The sequence below is a fragment of the Oryctolagus cuniculus genome, chromosome 13, assembly GCF_051225735.1.
Source record: "Oryctolagus cuniculus isolate XC-2025 breed Fujian yellow rabbit chromosome 13, ASM5122573v1, whole genome shotgun sequence".
NCBI classification, from domain to species: Eukaryota; Metazoa; Chordata; class Mammalia; order Lagomorpha; family Leporidae; genus Oryctolagus; species Oryctolagus cuniculus.
Genome location: NC_142879.1, coordinates 24,675,266 through 24,690,287, shown reverse-complemented (window position 1 = coordinate 24,690,287; position 15,022 = coordinate 24,675,266). Strand labels below are relative to the sequence as shown.

The 15,022-nt window shown below is 45.1% G+C and overlaps 2 protein-coding genes across 5 annotated transcripts in view; one reads left to right on the top strand and one right to left on the bottom strand.

Annotated features, from left to right (window-relative positions):
• Nucleotides 1-12,077, bottom strand: part of UTP25 (UTP25 small subunit processome component) — a 57,977-nt gene extending 45,900 nt beyond the window's left edge. For all 4 annotated transcript variants that reach the window (XR_011381417.2, XR_016219593.1, XM_002717536.6 and 1 more), the window contains exons 1-6: nucleotides 11,845-12,077; nucleotides 11,094-11,133; nucleotides 9,246-9,504; nucleotides 6,971-7,144; nucleotides 3,744-3,832; nucleotides 439-849 (exon numbers count right to left, since the gene is read on the bottom strand). Coding sequence is in view for 2 of the 4 variants with exons in the window: in XM_002717536.6 (XP_002717582.3) it covers nucleotides 439-849; nucleotides 3,744-3,832; nucleotides 6,971-7,144; nucleotides 9,246-9,504; nucleotides 11,094-11,133; nucleotides 11,845-11,951 (1,080 nt within the window). In the remaining 2 variants the exon portion in view is untranslated. The remainder of the gene's footprint in view (nucleotides 1-438; nucleotides 850-3,743; nucleotides 3,833-6,970; nucleotides 7,145-9,245; nucleotides 9,505-11,093; nucleotides 11,134-11,844) is intronic.
• Nucleotides 12,078-12,097: 20 nt separating this feature from the next.
• IRF6 (interferon regulatory factor 6) overlaps nucleotides 12,098-15,022 on the top strand; it is a 47,760-nt gene continuing 44,835 nt past the window's right edge. Inside the window, exon 1 of the mRNA XM_008268456.5 lies at nucleotides 12,098-12,903. The gene's annotated coding sequence lies outside the window, so the exon portion shown is untranslated. The remainder of the gene's footprint in view (nucleotides 12,904-15,022) is intronic.

Sequence of the window (15,022 nt, the reverse complement as noted above, 5' to 3'; positions counted from 1 at the left end):
CTCAGCAAAGAAAATTCTCAGTTCTGGTCCCTTCTCTGCTACTTTTTGGTTCTCTTTAGCAAGGTTGTCTTTGAATTTGGGTCTCTACTCACAGCTGTGATACACAGGGATAAAGAGCTCATTACCGTCCCATTCAACACTGACAACCGCAAAGAAGAGATTTACAGCAGACGGCTGCCACCTATCTGTGTTTACCTTTTAGGAGAGCACGAACTACTTTTCTCAAGTGTCCAGCTAGCTCCACTGTCAGAAACAGCCCACTGGGCAGTCTGCTGCACTGTTCTGACAGTAACTTGGCCCACTCCAAAGTACTCACATCTGGGTTCATCATTCCAGTCAATTCGTAAAACACTGGAGCACCTGCTTAGTGCCAGGCACCTACACAGCAGGGCCTTGCAACCCCTTTCCTGCAGGAGCAGCTTTCCTGCTGCCACTCACCTTGGGCCTCGTTAGCCCCTGGTCCCTGAAGTCATCGTCATCACCCACCCCAAATTTCTGGCTTCGGCGTCTGCTGTTGTTGCCAAGCACCTGGGCGTTGGCTTTGAGGACGTGATTCAGCACGTGCAGGCAGTACACGTGGCGGATCTCCTCTCCATTCTTCAAGGCAGACCTTTCTGGGTAGAACAGGTCCCGGTAAGAATTCATAATTAAGAAGAGCTCTTTCTGGAGGGGGGTGAAAACACTACTTGATTTTTGGGGGCCGGTTAGGAACTGGCTGTTGGTCTTGGGCCAGGTGGATTCCAGGGGCTTCTGGAGATGCAGTGACTTCAGGTCAATATCCTTTGGGGGTTTAAATGTTTCCAACTTCTGAAACTTGGATGAAAAGACAAGCTGGCCCAGGATGGGCCACTAGGAGGGAGAGAAAGAGAGAGAGACACCAAGAGCTAAGTTAGAAATGAATTACAAGACCTTAAACTCACATACCTTATCAAGAACTTTCATGATTTATACATATCTCACTCAACCCTTACAACCCTGCAAGGTGGATACCATAATACTCGCAATATAGTTCAGGAAAAGCTGAGGTTCTCACAAACTTGTATGATCCAGACAAAGTTTACATAGGGGCAGGTAACTAGCCTTCCAGTTAAGATACTGGTTAAGACATCTGTACCCCATAAAGGAGTACCTGGTCAGGCTTCCTGCTATTGCAGACCCTGAGAGAGAGCAGTGATGGTTCAAGTAACTGGGCTCCTACCACCCCTGTGAGACATAGATAGAGTCCCCGGATCTCAGCTTTGACCTTGGCCCAGCTAGGCTATTGCAGGCATTTGGGGAGTAAACCAGTGGATTGGAGTGCTGTCTCTTTGCCTTTCAAATAAACAATTTTCAAAAAACAGTTTACACAGGAGGGAATGGAGTCGAGGGCAAGAATCTAAAGAATTCATGGTTTCTGACTTCAAATATAAGCTCTTTGCTCCATTGGTGCTCCCCAAGATGTTTTGCAAAATATAATCTGAGGAAGAGTAAAAATTCTTTCTAGAAAAAAAGGAACTCCACACTCAGATAACTCTGGGTTCACAATGTATACTGTAGACTAATAATTCTGGCAAGTCCCATAAGAACTCTGTCCACTTTGTTGAACCCAGAGTTTTACAAATTTATTTGAACATGAGAAAAAAATTTTATTTTTAGAATCCTAGAGAATATTTTGTGGGAAATGAGTTTGGAAATTTTTGCGTTGTAGCAAAATTTGCTAATCTCAAAATAGGATGACCTCAGCAAGTACAGAAAAACAAACTAGTCATTGGTAAAACTATATGAATAAATCCCCAAGCAATTATGCTATATGAAAAAAAGTCAATCTCAAAAGATTATATACTGTAAAATTTTATTTAACATTTTGAAATGATAAAACTATAGAAATGGAGACATTAGTGGTTTCTAGGAGTTATGAATGAGGTGGGGGAGCATAGAAGGAAGCGACTGTGGCTGTAGAAGGGCGCAGGGACTTGCCTATCTGGTGCTGGACATGTTTCACACCTTGATGGGTAGTGGTGGCAGAGACAGGGAGCTACACAGCTGACCAAACCATACCAGAGCTCCAAGCGCTAGCTTCCAATTCCAGCTTCCTACCTATGCAGACCTTGGCAGGCAGTAGGTGGCAGCTCAGTAGTTGGTGCTCTGCTACCTGTGTGGGAGCCTTGCATTGAGTTCCCAGCTTCTAGTTTTGGTCATGGGCCAGGACCTGGCCACTTATGGGCATTTAGGGAGTGATCCAATAGATAGGAACTCTGTTTCTCTACCTCTTGAATAAATATTTTTAAAAATTGCAATTATGAGTACACACACACACACACACACACAGAGTCGAATGAGTAAAACTGATGAGAAATCTGAGGGTAGTTTTTTTTTTTTTTTTTTTTTAAGAATTTACCTGAAAGGCATAGTGACAGATAGATAAAGAAGCACAGAAAGAGAGAGAGAGATACCTTCTAACTACTGGTTCACTTCCCCAAATAGCAGCAACAGCGGGGTCTGGGTCAGGTTGAAGCCAGAAGCCAGAAATTCCATGCGGGTATCTCACACGGGTGGCAAGGTCCCAAGCACTTGGGCCATCTTCCACTGCCTTTCCAGGCACATTAGCAGGGAGCTGGATTAGAAGCAGAGGATCAGGACTCTAACCAGCACTCCAATATGAGATGCTCACGTTGCAAGCAGCAGCTTAACCTGTTGTGTGATAATGCTGGGCCCAGGCAGATGTTATTAACGTCAGTTTCCTGGCTGAAATGCCACATACACTAATATTTTAGGATTTCTCTATATCTTACAACTCCACATGTATCACTAATTATTACCCCAACAAAAATTCTAAAAAAAGATGACCAACTCTCATGAATAGCATCAGCACTGAAAATAAAGAAACAAAAATTTACTCAGGGGCTAGTGCTGTGGCACAGTGGGTTAAAGCCCCAGCCTGCAGTGACAGCATCCCATATGGGTGCTGGTTCAAGTCCCGGCTGCTCCACTTCCAATCCAGCTCCCTGCTAATGTGCCTGGGAAAGCAGCAGAGCACAAGTCTTTGGGCCCTGTACCCATGTGGGAGACCCGAAAGAAGCTCCTGACTTTGGATTGGCTCAGCTCCAACTATTGTGGCCATTTGGGGAGTGAACCAGCAGATGGAAGACACCTTTCTCTCTCTCTCTCTACCTCTCTCTGTAACTCTGTCTTTCCAAAAAAAAAAAAAAAAGCTTAATAGCTGTAGCTGAATAATTTAGCTGTGAACCTACCTCAGACATTTCAAACAAATGAAGAACAGGAGGAACACCTATGAGGGAACTTTAAAAAGTTCATGGAAAACACATATAATAAAGAAACTAGAAACTATGTGTGAATTCTAAAAAATTTTTTGCACTAAAATAAACTACTTTCATTCTATTTTTCCATGAACTTTTTGATGTACCTGCACATTATTTATCGTTAGTAAACTAGATTCCTTTATTTTGAGGCAGCATTACTGCCTCCTCTAACAGGTGAGAACAGCGAAGAGCAGAGATGGATCAATTTGTCATGTGACAGCCCCTTGCAGAGGTCGGTCTAGACCCTGGTGTACCTATCTCAAAGGGATTCTTATGCTTTCTCCAGCATTACCCACGCCCCACCAGGCTCTTCCTATGTCCCACGTATCTACCGGGCCACCTCCACTGGTGTACACCATGCATTCTGGGAGCTATAAAACCCAAGGCCACAGTATTAGTTATAGCTTTTTCCATTCATTACTAGGATGACCAGGCAACACTTACTTCCAGCTCCTGGGTAGTTTTGGGATTTGTGGCAACAGCGTGAATTTCCTTTTCTTTCAGTTCTTTATTCACATGCTGTAGGAATGGATCTAATTTAGAAATAAAAAAAATGTTAGCACACAGTGCAAAGCAGGCAGAGCCCATTCCTCCCCTGTGAACTATATGCTGATCTTCATGGTGCTAACTCATCCTTCTTCCCATGTCCCTTCCCTATCCTCTATCCCAGTCCAGAGCTTAAAAACTTCAGACAGGATCTTCTTCCTAAAGTATTTCTGTACTCACATGACTTACAAGCACAAAAACCTTTGAAGAAACTTCTCAGACTGAAATTCAGAGTATTCTACAATGCAACTCCAACCGGCCTCTCCAGTATAATTTTGGAACAATGTGGCCCTTAAATCCTTATGACTCTGTGCCAGTCCTTCCTAAAACTACAAATTCCAGATTCTCCTTTACCTCAGTTGTGCATATCCAATTAGCCTCAGTTTAACATCACCCTTTGACTCACAAAAAGTATTTCCCAGGAGGGGCCAGTGTTGTAGCACAGAGGGTTAAGCCACTGCAAAGCCAGTATCTCATACCACAGCTCAAGTTTGTGTCCTGTTGCTCTGTTTCTGATCCAGCCCCTTGTTAATGCATCTGGGAGAGTAGAGAAAGATGGCTCAAGTGCATGGACCCCTGCCACCCATGTGGGAGACCCAGATGGAGTTCCAGACTCCAGGCTTCAGCCTGGCCCAGCCTTGGCCATTGTGGCCATTTAGGGAGTGAACTAGTGGAAGGTAGATCTCTCTATCCTTGTCTCCCTCTCTGTTACTCTGCCTTCCAAATGAATAAATCTTTAGAAAAGAAGTATTTCCCAGGAGCCTCTCTGCCAGGCAGTGTTGGCTCTAACAAGAGGCCATTCCCGGTCTCCTAAAGACAGTCATCACTCTGTCCTCTCAGCCTCCTATCCTACCTCATCCATCCCAACACATAAAGTACCTCAAAAAGTTTCTGGAAAATTGAATTAAAGGTTGGATTTATTTTTGTGCAAGAATTGAAACTGTGCAGTTTTTAATAATATATATTTTTCCATGAGCTTATGCATGGATTTGATATTTTTCAGGGGCTGGCACTGTGCCTCAGCAGATTAAAGTCATGGCTTACAGTGCTGGCATCCCACATAGGTGCCAGTTCAAGTCGTGGCTGCTCCACTTCCAATCCAGCTCCCTGCTGATGTGCCTGGGAAAGCTGATGTGCCTTGGAGGATGGCCCAAGTGCTTGGACCCCTGCAACTCATGTGAGACCCAGAAGAAGCTCCTGGCCCCATCCTGGCTGTTGTTGCCATTTGGGGAGTGAACCAGTGGATGGAAGACCTCTCTCTCTGCAACTCTGCCTTTCAAGTAAATACATAAATCTTTAAAAAAAATTTTTGCACCAAAATCATTTTATATTTTTCTTTCTACAAGTTATCTGGGAGACAGAGAGACATAGGCAGACAAAGAGCTTCCATTCACTGGTTTATTCCTCAAATGCCCACAATAGCCAGCACTGAGTCTGGTCAAGCTGGGAGCCAGGAACTCAACCACTTGAACCATCACGTCCTCCCTCCTAAAATGCACATTAGCAAGAATGCAGAACTGGAACAGAGCTAAAACTGGAACCCAGGTACTCCTATGGGACATGGATATTTTAACTGGTAGGCCACATGCCTGCCCCCTAAATTTAAGCTCTAATTCAATCTTCCACAAACTCTTTGAACTATTCTCATATGTGCCTATCTTATCTAATCGAGTAGACAAGATCACTAACGGCAGATTCCATACCTGACTGACTACTATGAAGGACCCAGGAATGCTCACTATACACTGACTTGAACAAATGACCTGCACTCCAGGTAACTTCTAGTTCTCTGAGCTAGCCATCCAATCATTCCCAGTCTCCTTCATTAAGAAACAGAGCAAAGTTAAATGACCCATCCAGGGACCTAAACAGTCAAACCTCAAATGAAATATACCTTGTACTAAGTACCTGAGAGAGAGAAAGTAAGCAATAGGACGTAAAATCTCTAGGTGCTAATTTACCTGCCCAGGCCAATCAGCCAGAGAAATTTTAGTCTAGGCAAGTTTCCTAATGTTTCCTCCAGATTTTCTAAGTTTTGATGCTCAGAATGGGGTCTGTGCTAAAATTCTACAATTTCTATCATCTGCTTCTCCCTCTCCAGCCAAATGAGGATTACAACTTCAGCTTCATCGAAGGTAAAGCTGAGATGAAGAAGGTACTGGGAGCAATGCAGGTAGGCAGAACACAGAACAAGATCACAGGACTCACCCATCCAGGCTCAGGCTGAGAACCTACAATAGACAGCAGAGACCTGGCTAAGTCTGCCTTCAGCACATCTTGACCAAGAGACTGCCACTTGGTTACGGGCACGGTCAAGAGACTCAGAGACAGGGGAGATCGGGTAGAGCTTTGTGGCCTTCGAGGCTCTCTCTGGTAATAAAGACCACTCAGGTTAGCTATTCCTGGGTCTCACAAATCTGCAAATCTACTCCTTCAAACATGAGAAGCAAGTGAAGGGCAGAGAAAAACATGTGAATGATTTCCTCTTCTTTCTCTTTCTTTCCTGCTTGGGGAGGTGATCAGAAGTCTTCCTTGGACTCCAGCTATAGAGATGGGAGGCCTGGGGAATACGTCTTATCCACCAACAATTTTTGTTTATTTGTTTAGAGATTTATTTGCTTATTTATTTGAAAGGCACAACAAGACATGGAGAGACAGAGAGACATTCCATCTGCTGGTTCACTCCCCACATGGCCACAACAGCCAGATGATTCAGCAGGAGCTCCATCCTGGTCTCCCACGCAGGTGGCAGGGGCCCACACACTTGGGCCATCTTCTGTTGCCTTCACAGGAGCATTAGCAGGCAGCCAGATCAGAAGCCAAGCAGCTGGGACTCAAACTGGCACTCCAATATGGGAATGGCAGCTTAACCCACTGTGCCACAATGCTGGCCCCTCCTACTACTAATATTAAGCAGCTTGCTCTCCTAAACATCCCCCTCTATTCCCAGCCAACACTTGCTAACTAGTGAAAAACAAAACATTTCTGTGAAAGCATTTTTCTCTAGCTCTGGTTCCAGCTAGCCACTAAACCCTCTGTTTTTATTGCCGCTTGTTGCGGTGACAGGCGGCTTAACGTCTACCCACCAAACACCTGGCAAATTCAAACACACACTGTGCTCTGACCTTGTGATACTTTCAGAAGAGAGTTGTCCCTGCTCCCAAGGTCTTCAAGGAAATTGGTTTCCAGGCTGAACAGTGACTCATGTTTTGCATCTGTGAATTCCTCTGGGGATTCCTGGGATGTGCCCTGTGCTCCTTCCCCGCCTTTCTCCTTAGGGTCAGCAGATAAGGCCACATCTGCAATTTAGAAACAGTTTGCAATTGTACTTCTACAGACAAAATTGAAATCCTTAGTCTATATCAGCATTAATATTCATTCATATTTGTTGCTATTATTTCCTTTTAAATAATAATACTTCAAGTGGAAGATATAGAGTTCACTGATCCAGTGTGATGGTTACTTTCATGTGTCAATCTGGCTGCCCAGCTATTCAGCAGAATATTGTCTGGATGTTTCAGCGACAATGGTTTAGATGGGATTTACATTTCAATTAGCAGGCTCTAAGCAAAGCAGATTATTTCCTATAGTGTGAGTGTACATCATGTAACTAGCTGAAGGCCTGACCAGAAGAAAAGGCCGACCTTCCCTATGAGGGAATTTTTGGGGCAGTCTGCCTTTGAACTTCAGCTGCAACTCTGGCTCTTCTGGGTCTCTCACACGACTGCCTTTAGACCTGAACTGCAACTCCTGAGTTTCCAGCCTGCCAGCCTCCCTCATTTTGGACTTGCCAAGCCTCCACAATTACACCACCCAATTCCCTAAAATAGGCCTCTTTCTCTATATCCCGTTACCCTGCTTCTCTGGAGCTCACTAATACACTCAGTTCCAGGGACTTACTCTAAAATGGTAACTAGACAACGTAAACCAAGATGCACGTGAACAAAAGGCTGGTCAATGCACCAATGACAGTGGTAAGAAATAACTGAAAAAATGTGAACTATCTATCAATGGGGTACTAATTAGACCACCACATATTATTTACAACTGAATACTGTGTAATTAAGAAGCAAAAGTGAATCCACACATTTACAGACATGGAAGAAGGTTCACAGTATACTATTAAAGAAAACCCGTAAGTTACACAGGCAGACCATCATGCACATACACACTACTCTATGTACATACTTACACTTACACACATATGTCCAGAAAACCGCAGTCTGAAAGGTTGCACACAATGTTACAGGTGTTATCTCTGGGTGGTGAGGATATAGGTTAACTGTATTGCCCTCTAAAATTTTTACAGGCAATATTTATTGCTTCACAATAAAATACATATTTTCATTGTTAAGAATACAAAAGCAAGCAAGCAAAAAAAAAAAAAAAATCCTAAATCCAGGGCAATAACTCCTATCCCACTATAGTGGATCAGTTAAAATACTAAGAATGGTACCTAACACCTTAAAATATAGGAAAAAAACAAGGATTTAAGACAAAGAGAAGTAGTATAGTGAGATGTAAAAAGTCACCCAGATATATTGACAGCGGAAAACTACTCCACAATAAAAAGTGATAAGCTACAACATGAACAACATAGATGGATCACAAAACCAGAGGAGCAAAAGAAGCCAGATGGTAAAGTGTTCATATGGATAGTCTCATTTATATGAATTTCTAGGACACCTAAAACTAATCTATGATGGCAGAAAGAGGCCAGGGTTGAAGTTTTGAGAGGTAACGGAAATGTTCCGTGTCTTAATTTTGTAGGTAATAACATGGGTATATACCTTTATCAGAACTCTGCAAGTTGTATACTTAAATTGGGTATATTTAATTGTATATAAATCATACCTCAATGAAGTTAATTTTAAAGTTAAACAAAAGAAGTCACCCAGAAGTGGGACAGAATTCCTTTGGGTTTTCAATTCAGTTTTTCCCCTAAATATTTCCCTAATTTTCACTGGTAGCTTGTGACCACTCAGTAACTCTTTAACACATAGCTTTATGTCTATTACGTGTATATGTATATATATCCATGCAATTATCAATCCACTGCTTGAAAACTGTTTAATATTTTTATGTTTATCTTGCACCAAACCTGGTATACCTAAGGGAGGAGCAGTAAGATCTTCTGTAAACTGAAACAGTCACAAAGAAGAACTACACTCTTGCTCTGTATCAGGAAGTCTCTCACTAGCACTGATGAAGTCCCTGAAATCGTAAGCAAAAACATTCTTGCTGCATTATCCCAGCAAGAGGGTTCTGTGTTTCCATGAGAGCCTCAAAGACATGATCAAACTTAACATTAAATCTCTACTTTGGATTTCACCCAGTTCACACAGTATGGGGCTTGGTGCCCAGGGGGCACTCTGAGGGGCCACCACCAAATACACTCACCTTCCTGCAACCCCAGAGACTCTGAGACAATCTCCTCCTCCACACTGGCGTCACTACCACCACCTTCATCACTCATTTCTGCATCATCCACAGCACTGCCTTCATCCTCTTCATCCTCCTCCTCCTCCTCCTCCTCCTCCTCCTCGTCTTCTTCCTCAGAAACGTTCTTCAGCGTAGCAAGCAGTTTGTGGTACCCAGAGACGTGCTCAGGCTCACTATCTGCTTCACTTTCAGAATCCGAAGTATCTGAACTCTCAGACTGGAAGGAAAACAGGGCATTAAAAACAAGAACTATGTTATGTTTATTGCTATCCTCAGACTATTATCAAGCCCACAGGTTCAGACTTTGCTAAATAAAAATTAACTTTTCTGCAAATATTATGTAATCTCATCCATTCAACCAAGCCCCGCACCAAATTTACTTAAAATACCTCATTTAGCTACGACTCCAGAGCCCCTTTATGTCCTCTGAACTGATACCCCACATGTAAAGAAACTGACTTTTAAAACGGTGGACTTTAGGTTACAATGGCATTTAACTTACATCACAGATATCAGGGTACTCGTTTAAAGGAGCAACAAGAAAGCTGGGAAGCAACTAATGAACGTAGCCTCTTCGTGTTGGCTGTAAGGTGGAAGGACCTTTGTTCGTTTCCTACTCGCTCTCTGACTCTTTGTTAAGCAAAAAAAGAACTACTAAGAGCTCAGGCAGGCTGGTCTCAGGGCAGTTTCAAACAACGGCTTCTAAGTCATCAGTCATAATGCATTTTTTAAACAGATACCTACATTTAAAGCTAGGCAACGTTACCCAAATAACAGCTCAGAACTGAACTGAAAGAGCAGAAACGTAATCCAGCTTTATTACTATAACCAGGTTGGGTATCTGTAATCCAGAAATTCAAGATGCTCCAAAATCTAAAACTTAAAAGTAACTTTTAAATTAATTCTCTGAGAAGGAAGAGAGGGAGAGAGAGAAAGAGAAACAGTGAGCCAGCTCCCTTTCTCTGGTCCACTCTCCAAATGCCTACAATGGCTGGGGCTGGATCAGGCAGAAGCCAAGAGCTGGGAACTCAATTAAAATTTCCCCTGGGGAGGTGGGGGTAGAAGGTAGCAGGAGCCCAGTTACTTGAGTCATCACCATTCTTCTACCCAAGCTTCAACATAAACTTGATGTTCTGGCTTTAATTTTAGCAGAATTCATGTTGCCCTGATAGGGGGTCTTTTCAAATAGTCGCCTTATCCTTCCTAGTGTCCCAAACTAAATCCTGCTGACAGTAGAGTTTATTTTGGTTGAAAATTTTTTTGAAATCCATGAATTTTTTTTTTTTTTTTTGACAGGCAGAGTGGACAGTGAGAGAGAGAGACAGAGAGAAAGGTCTTCCTTTTGCCGTTGGTTCACCCTCCAATGGCCGCCATGGCTGGCGCGCTGGGGCTGGTGAACTGCGCTGATCCGATGGCAGGAGCCAGGTACCTATCCTGGTCTCCCATGGGGTGCAGGGCCCAAGCACTTGGGCCATCCTCCACTGCACTTCCTGGCCACAGCAGAGAGCTGGCCTGGAAGAGGGGCAACTGGGACAGAATCCGGCGCCCCAACCAGGACTAGAACCCGGTGTGCAGGCGCCGCAAGGCGGAGGATTAGCCTAGTGAGCCGCGGCGCCGGCCCATGCATCATTTTTTGATAAAACGCATTTCCTAAGATCCTGCTGAAGGTCATTATTCCAAATTCTAAAAACTCTGAAAATCCAAAAAATTTCAACTCTGAAACCCTTCTGGCCCCAAGCATTCCGGGTAAAGGAATATTCAACCTAGATAATCCTCAACTATTGTAAAGAAGGCACTAGGCATTACCAGTTGACAAATCTGTGGTTTTTCTTCTTTTCTGGAAACCCTGAAGAGAACAGAAAATGTTAAACTAATTACTAGTTTGTACCAATCAGGAAAAAAAAAATCTAATGATACAACTTTAAACGAAAAGGCCAGAATATACCGTTATAAATACATCAAAACTACAGCCCTGTAAAAACTATATATGCACTTGAACTTGCAAGAATACAGTTCCGTAACAGACAAGTGAGAAGTTTACCGAGGTCACACGACAAACACTAGTCACACACCACCTGGCTCTCATCCAGAAAGACACAACTTAGCAAGTAAAAGACCGCGGGTTCCCTTTTTCTGCATTACAACAGCCCTCACCGGGCAAATAACGCAGCCCAAAGCTTTGGGGTGGGCACTAAGATCACCCCTGATTCCGGACGACTCTACCGGGGCGTTTGTAAACACTTCAGAGCCACACGCAAAAACAAATCACCCCAAACCACCCTAGGGAGACTGATGACCACTGACACCTGCCCGCACGCCATGGGCGTGTCGTCTAGGCTGAAGCTGCGCACAGTAAGAACGCCCGAAGCCCTGAGAACCCAGTCAGTCCAGCCTCCGCGGAGCCCGACCCCAGCACGGCGGGGCCTGGGGAAGCGTGGGCTGAGACACGGGCGCTACGCTCAGTGCCTTGCGAGACCAGCGGACCAAGCCCAGGAAGCTGCAGCTCCCGCGAGTAAAACACACCCGCACCGCCGGCGCCAGGCACGCCCAGCCGGACCTGTCATAGAAGGGGTGCTCCTCGCCGAAATCCCGAAGGTGCTTCTTCTGCTTTTTAGTCAAGGTGTTGAGCAGCTGGGTCTGGCTCCGGCTCCCGCGTTTACCCATGGCTAAAGACTTTCTCCCGCCTCTAAGCGTTGCGGGTTTTTTACTACCCGGAAGTATTCACGTCAACACTCGCACGTGGGCTCGCTGGCGCCGCTTTACGGCGGAAGCGAGGTGCCGTAAAGCAGATCCGCGTTACGTCGTTTTGTGTGACAGGCGTTAGAACGTCCGGGTCCCGACTCTGCCCCCTACCGGGGCGCTTTAGAGACTGACGCATGCGCGGCGCAGTACGTCGAACGCGGGGCTTTGGGGCTTCCTGAGGTTGATGGGCACCAGGAGAGCCGCGCTGGATGCTCGTAGGGGAGTTGTGGGAGTCAGCCTGCGTGAATGTGTAGTAGCTGAGGTTGACTGCGCTGACTGTGTTATACTGTCACAAAACTACCGACCGCCGTTTAAGGGTGGCGGTACATCTCTCCTAACCATCCCAACAGGATACAGCTATGTCTTGTTAGTAAGCCTGGCGAGGAACAGGCTGTGTCCGCTCGCTGAGAGATTCCCGCCCTTTCTGAAAGGCCTTGAGAGGCCCTGGACGCAAGCCACTGACGGCAGCAGAAGCATATGGAGAGAGGCAACATGGCTTCCCCGGATCACCCAGAGAGAGCCGGCCCCAAGGCTTAATCCAGGGTTTGCCAGCTGAAGCCAGGCGAAGGCTGATGGGGGAATCGTTCAAGGTGAAGGGACCGTGTGCACCCCGAGCACAGTGGTGGTCACACCTTGTGTATGGTTGCCAAGACTCATCAGACTGTACATTTAAAATTGGTGGATTCTGTGTGTGTGTACATAGTAGCCAAAGCAAACAAAGAAGAAAGAGCCAAAAGCAGTACTGGGCTCGGTACCGGGGGCAAGAGCCTTGAGGCCGTAGGATGGACTGTGAGAGATCACGTCTATAAAGACACAGGCCCAAACATGGAGCACAGCGCTCATTGGATACACAGGGACATGTGTAAGAAGACAGGTAAGCCAGTGACCCAGAGTGGGCGGGAACACTTAGAAGCCATCGGAGACTATGGCTCCGCAGCTGGGGGCGCTTCCGTGGGAAAGTGGACTTGTGCTCACCACTGTGTCACGTTGTAGGGTTACAGAATGACCAGGATGCCGCTCGTGTCGGGTGTAGTGGCTGCCTGCTACTCTAAAGATAGGGTTCTGGGGTGCTTGGGTGGGAGAAGACAGAATAGGCTGAGAGAGGCAGAGCAGTTGGGTGCCCAGCTGCTGGCCCCAAGGAGACCCATAAACAGACCTCTGTTGTGTAAGTCCAAGATAAAAAGTACAGTCACATAGGTCAATAAAAGGCTATTTGCGCAATGTCGTCATCTATTTTAAGGCACAGAGCACAGTATATCCTGGCTATAACAATACACAGCCATGGCTTTCCTCTCCTCCCATCATAACCCAAAGGGCCCCAGTGTCCCTCCCTGGGGGCCACCAGTGTCTTGGGGTTCTTCCAGGCATCTTCTATGCAAAGCCATACTCTTGAGCACCGGTGACACTTCCTCTCTCCTGCTTTCCACATTCTTGTGGGCCTGTGTATAAGTCTACAGTATTCTCAGGTTCAAGCAAAAACTCATCACGTCCTGCTCACACAGCCTCATCCTGGGTTCACTGAACAGTGGAAAATGAGCCCCTTTTCTTCTCCCAGAAATATTTATGTTGGCCTTGGACAACACAAAAGCATGTCCTTTTTGGAAATGTAACCTATTAAGCCAGGGGTTTAGGTGTTTTTCCCACCCCCTGTGAAAGTTCTTTTAGTACAACAGCATGAAGAAGCTATATATGCCAACAAATGGAGGCTCTTGGAGAATTGTAATGTAGACGCAATTTCTCCCTCCCCTTTTTTCTGACCTCCCTCAGCCCCTTCTTCCCCATCCTCAAGGCTTTATTTTCCCTTTCCTAATAAGCACTCTGTATTTTCAGAGTTAAGTGTGATCCAGGAAGCAATTTTCTACATTTACAAAGGGATGTCAATAAATGAATAAGTTCCTCTTCCCAGGGCATGTGTAATTTCTGAAGACTCTCTGGGATGATGATCTCAGAGTGGAGAGGGATGGCCATCCCGTAGGACAAGAATACAAGAATATTCAGGAAGCTGTTGGTAATTTCAAAGAAAAATCTTTTCTATGGAAAATTTCAAGTGTAGTATACAAAAAGTAGACAAAATGGCATAATGAACTCCTAGCTACTGATTACTCAGCTTCAGCATTACCAAGTCGAGACCATCTTGTTCTATGTATCATCCACCCACTGCCCCTACCCCGACTCTGCAGTCATTTGGTAGTAAGTCCCAGGTATCAGACTTTTTTTCCTCTGTAAATAATTAACTATGCATTTCTAAAACATAAAGGTGTGAGGCAGGAATTTGGTCTCGCAGTTAGATTGCTGCTTGGGGCACCTGGATCCTGTAGTGGAGAAGCAGCTCTGCTCTCAGTCCTAGCTTCCTGCTAATGTTCACCCTGGGAAGCAGTAGAGATGGTTCAGGTGGCGGGGTCCCTGCCACCCAAGTGGGAGACTGTGATTGAGTTCCTGGCTCCTTGCTTTGGCCTGGCCCAGCCCCAGGTATTGTGTGCATTGGGAAAGTGAACAGCAGGTAGAAGTCTCCCTCTCCTCTGTTCTTGTCTTTGCCTCTCAAATAAATAAATAATTTTAAAATAAAGGTTCTTTTAAAAAAAACATATTCCACCTAAAAAAGAAATAACTTTATCACATATCCAGTGTCCAATATCTCGTTCTTTTAAATGTCATAGGAAATTGACACTTTATTGGTTTAATGTAGTCTTTATTTTTTTAAAGATTTTATTTATTTGAGAGAGAGAGTTACAGACAGTGAGTGGGAGAGATAGAAAGGTCTTCCTTCCACTGGTTCATTCCCCAAATGGCCGCAACAGCCAGAACAGAGCCGATACATAGCCAGGAGCTTCTTCCAGTCTCCCATGTGGGTGCAGGGGCCCAAGGATTTGGGCCATCTTCCACTGCTTTCCCAGGCCATAGCAGAGAGCTGGATAGAAGTGGAGCAGCCAGAACTAGAACTGGCACCCATATGGGATGCCAGCACTGCAGGCACAGGATTGACCTACTGAGCC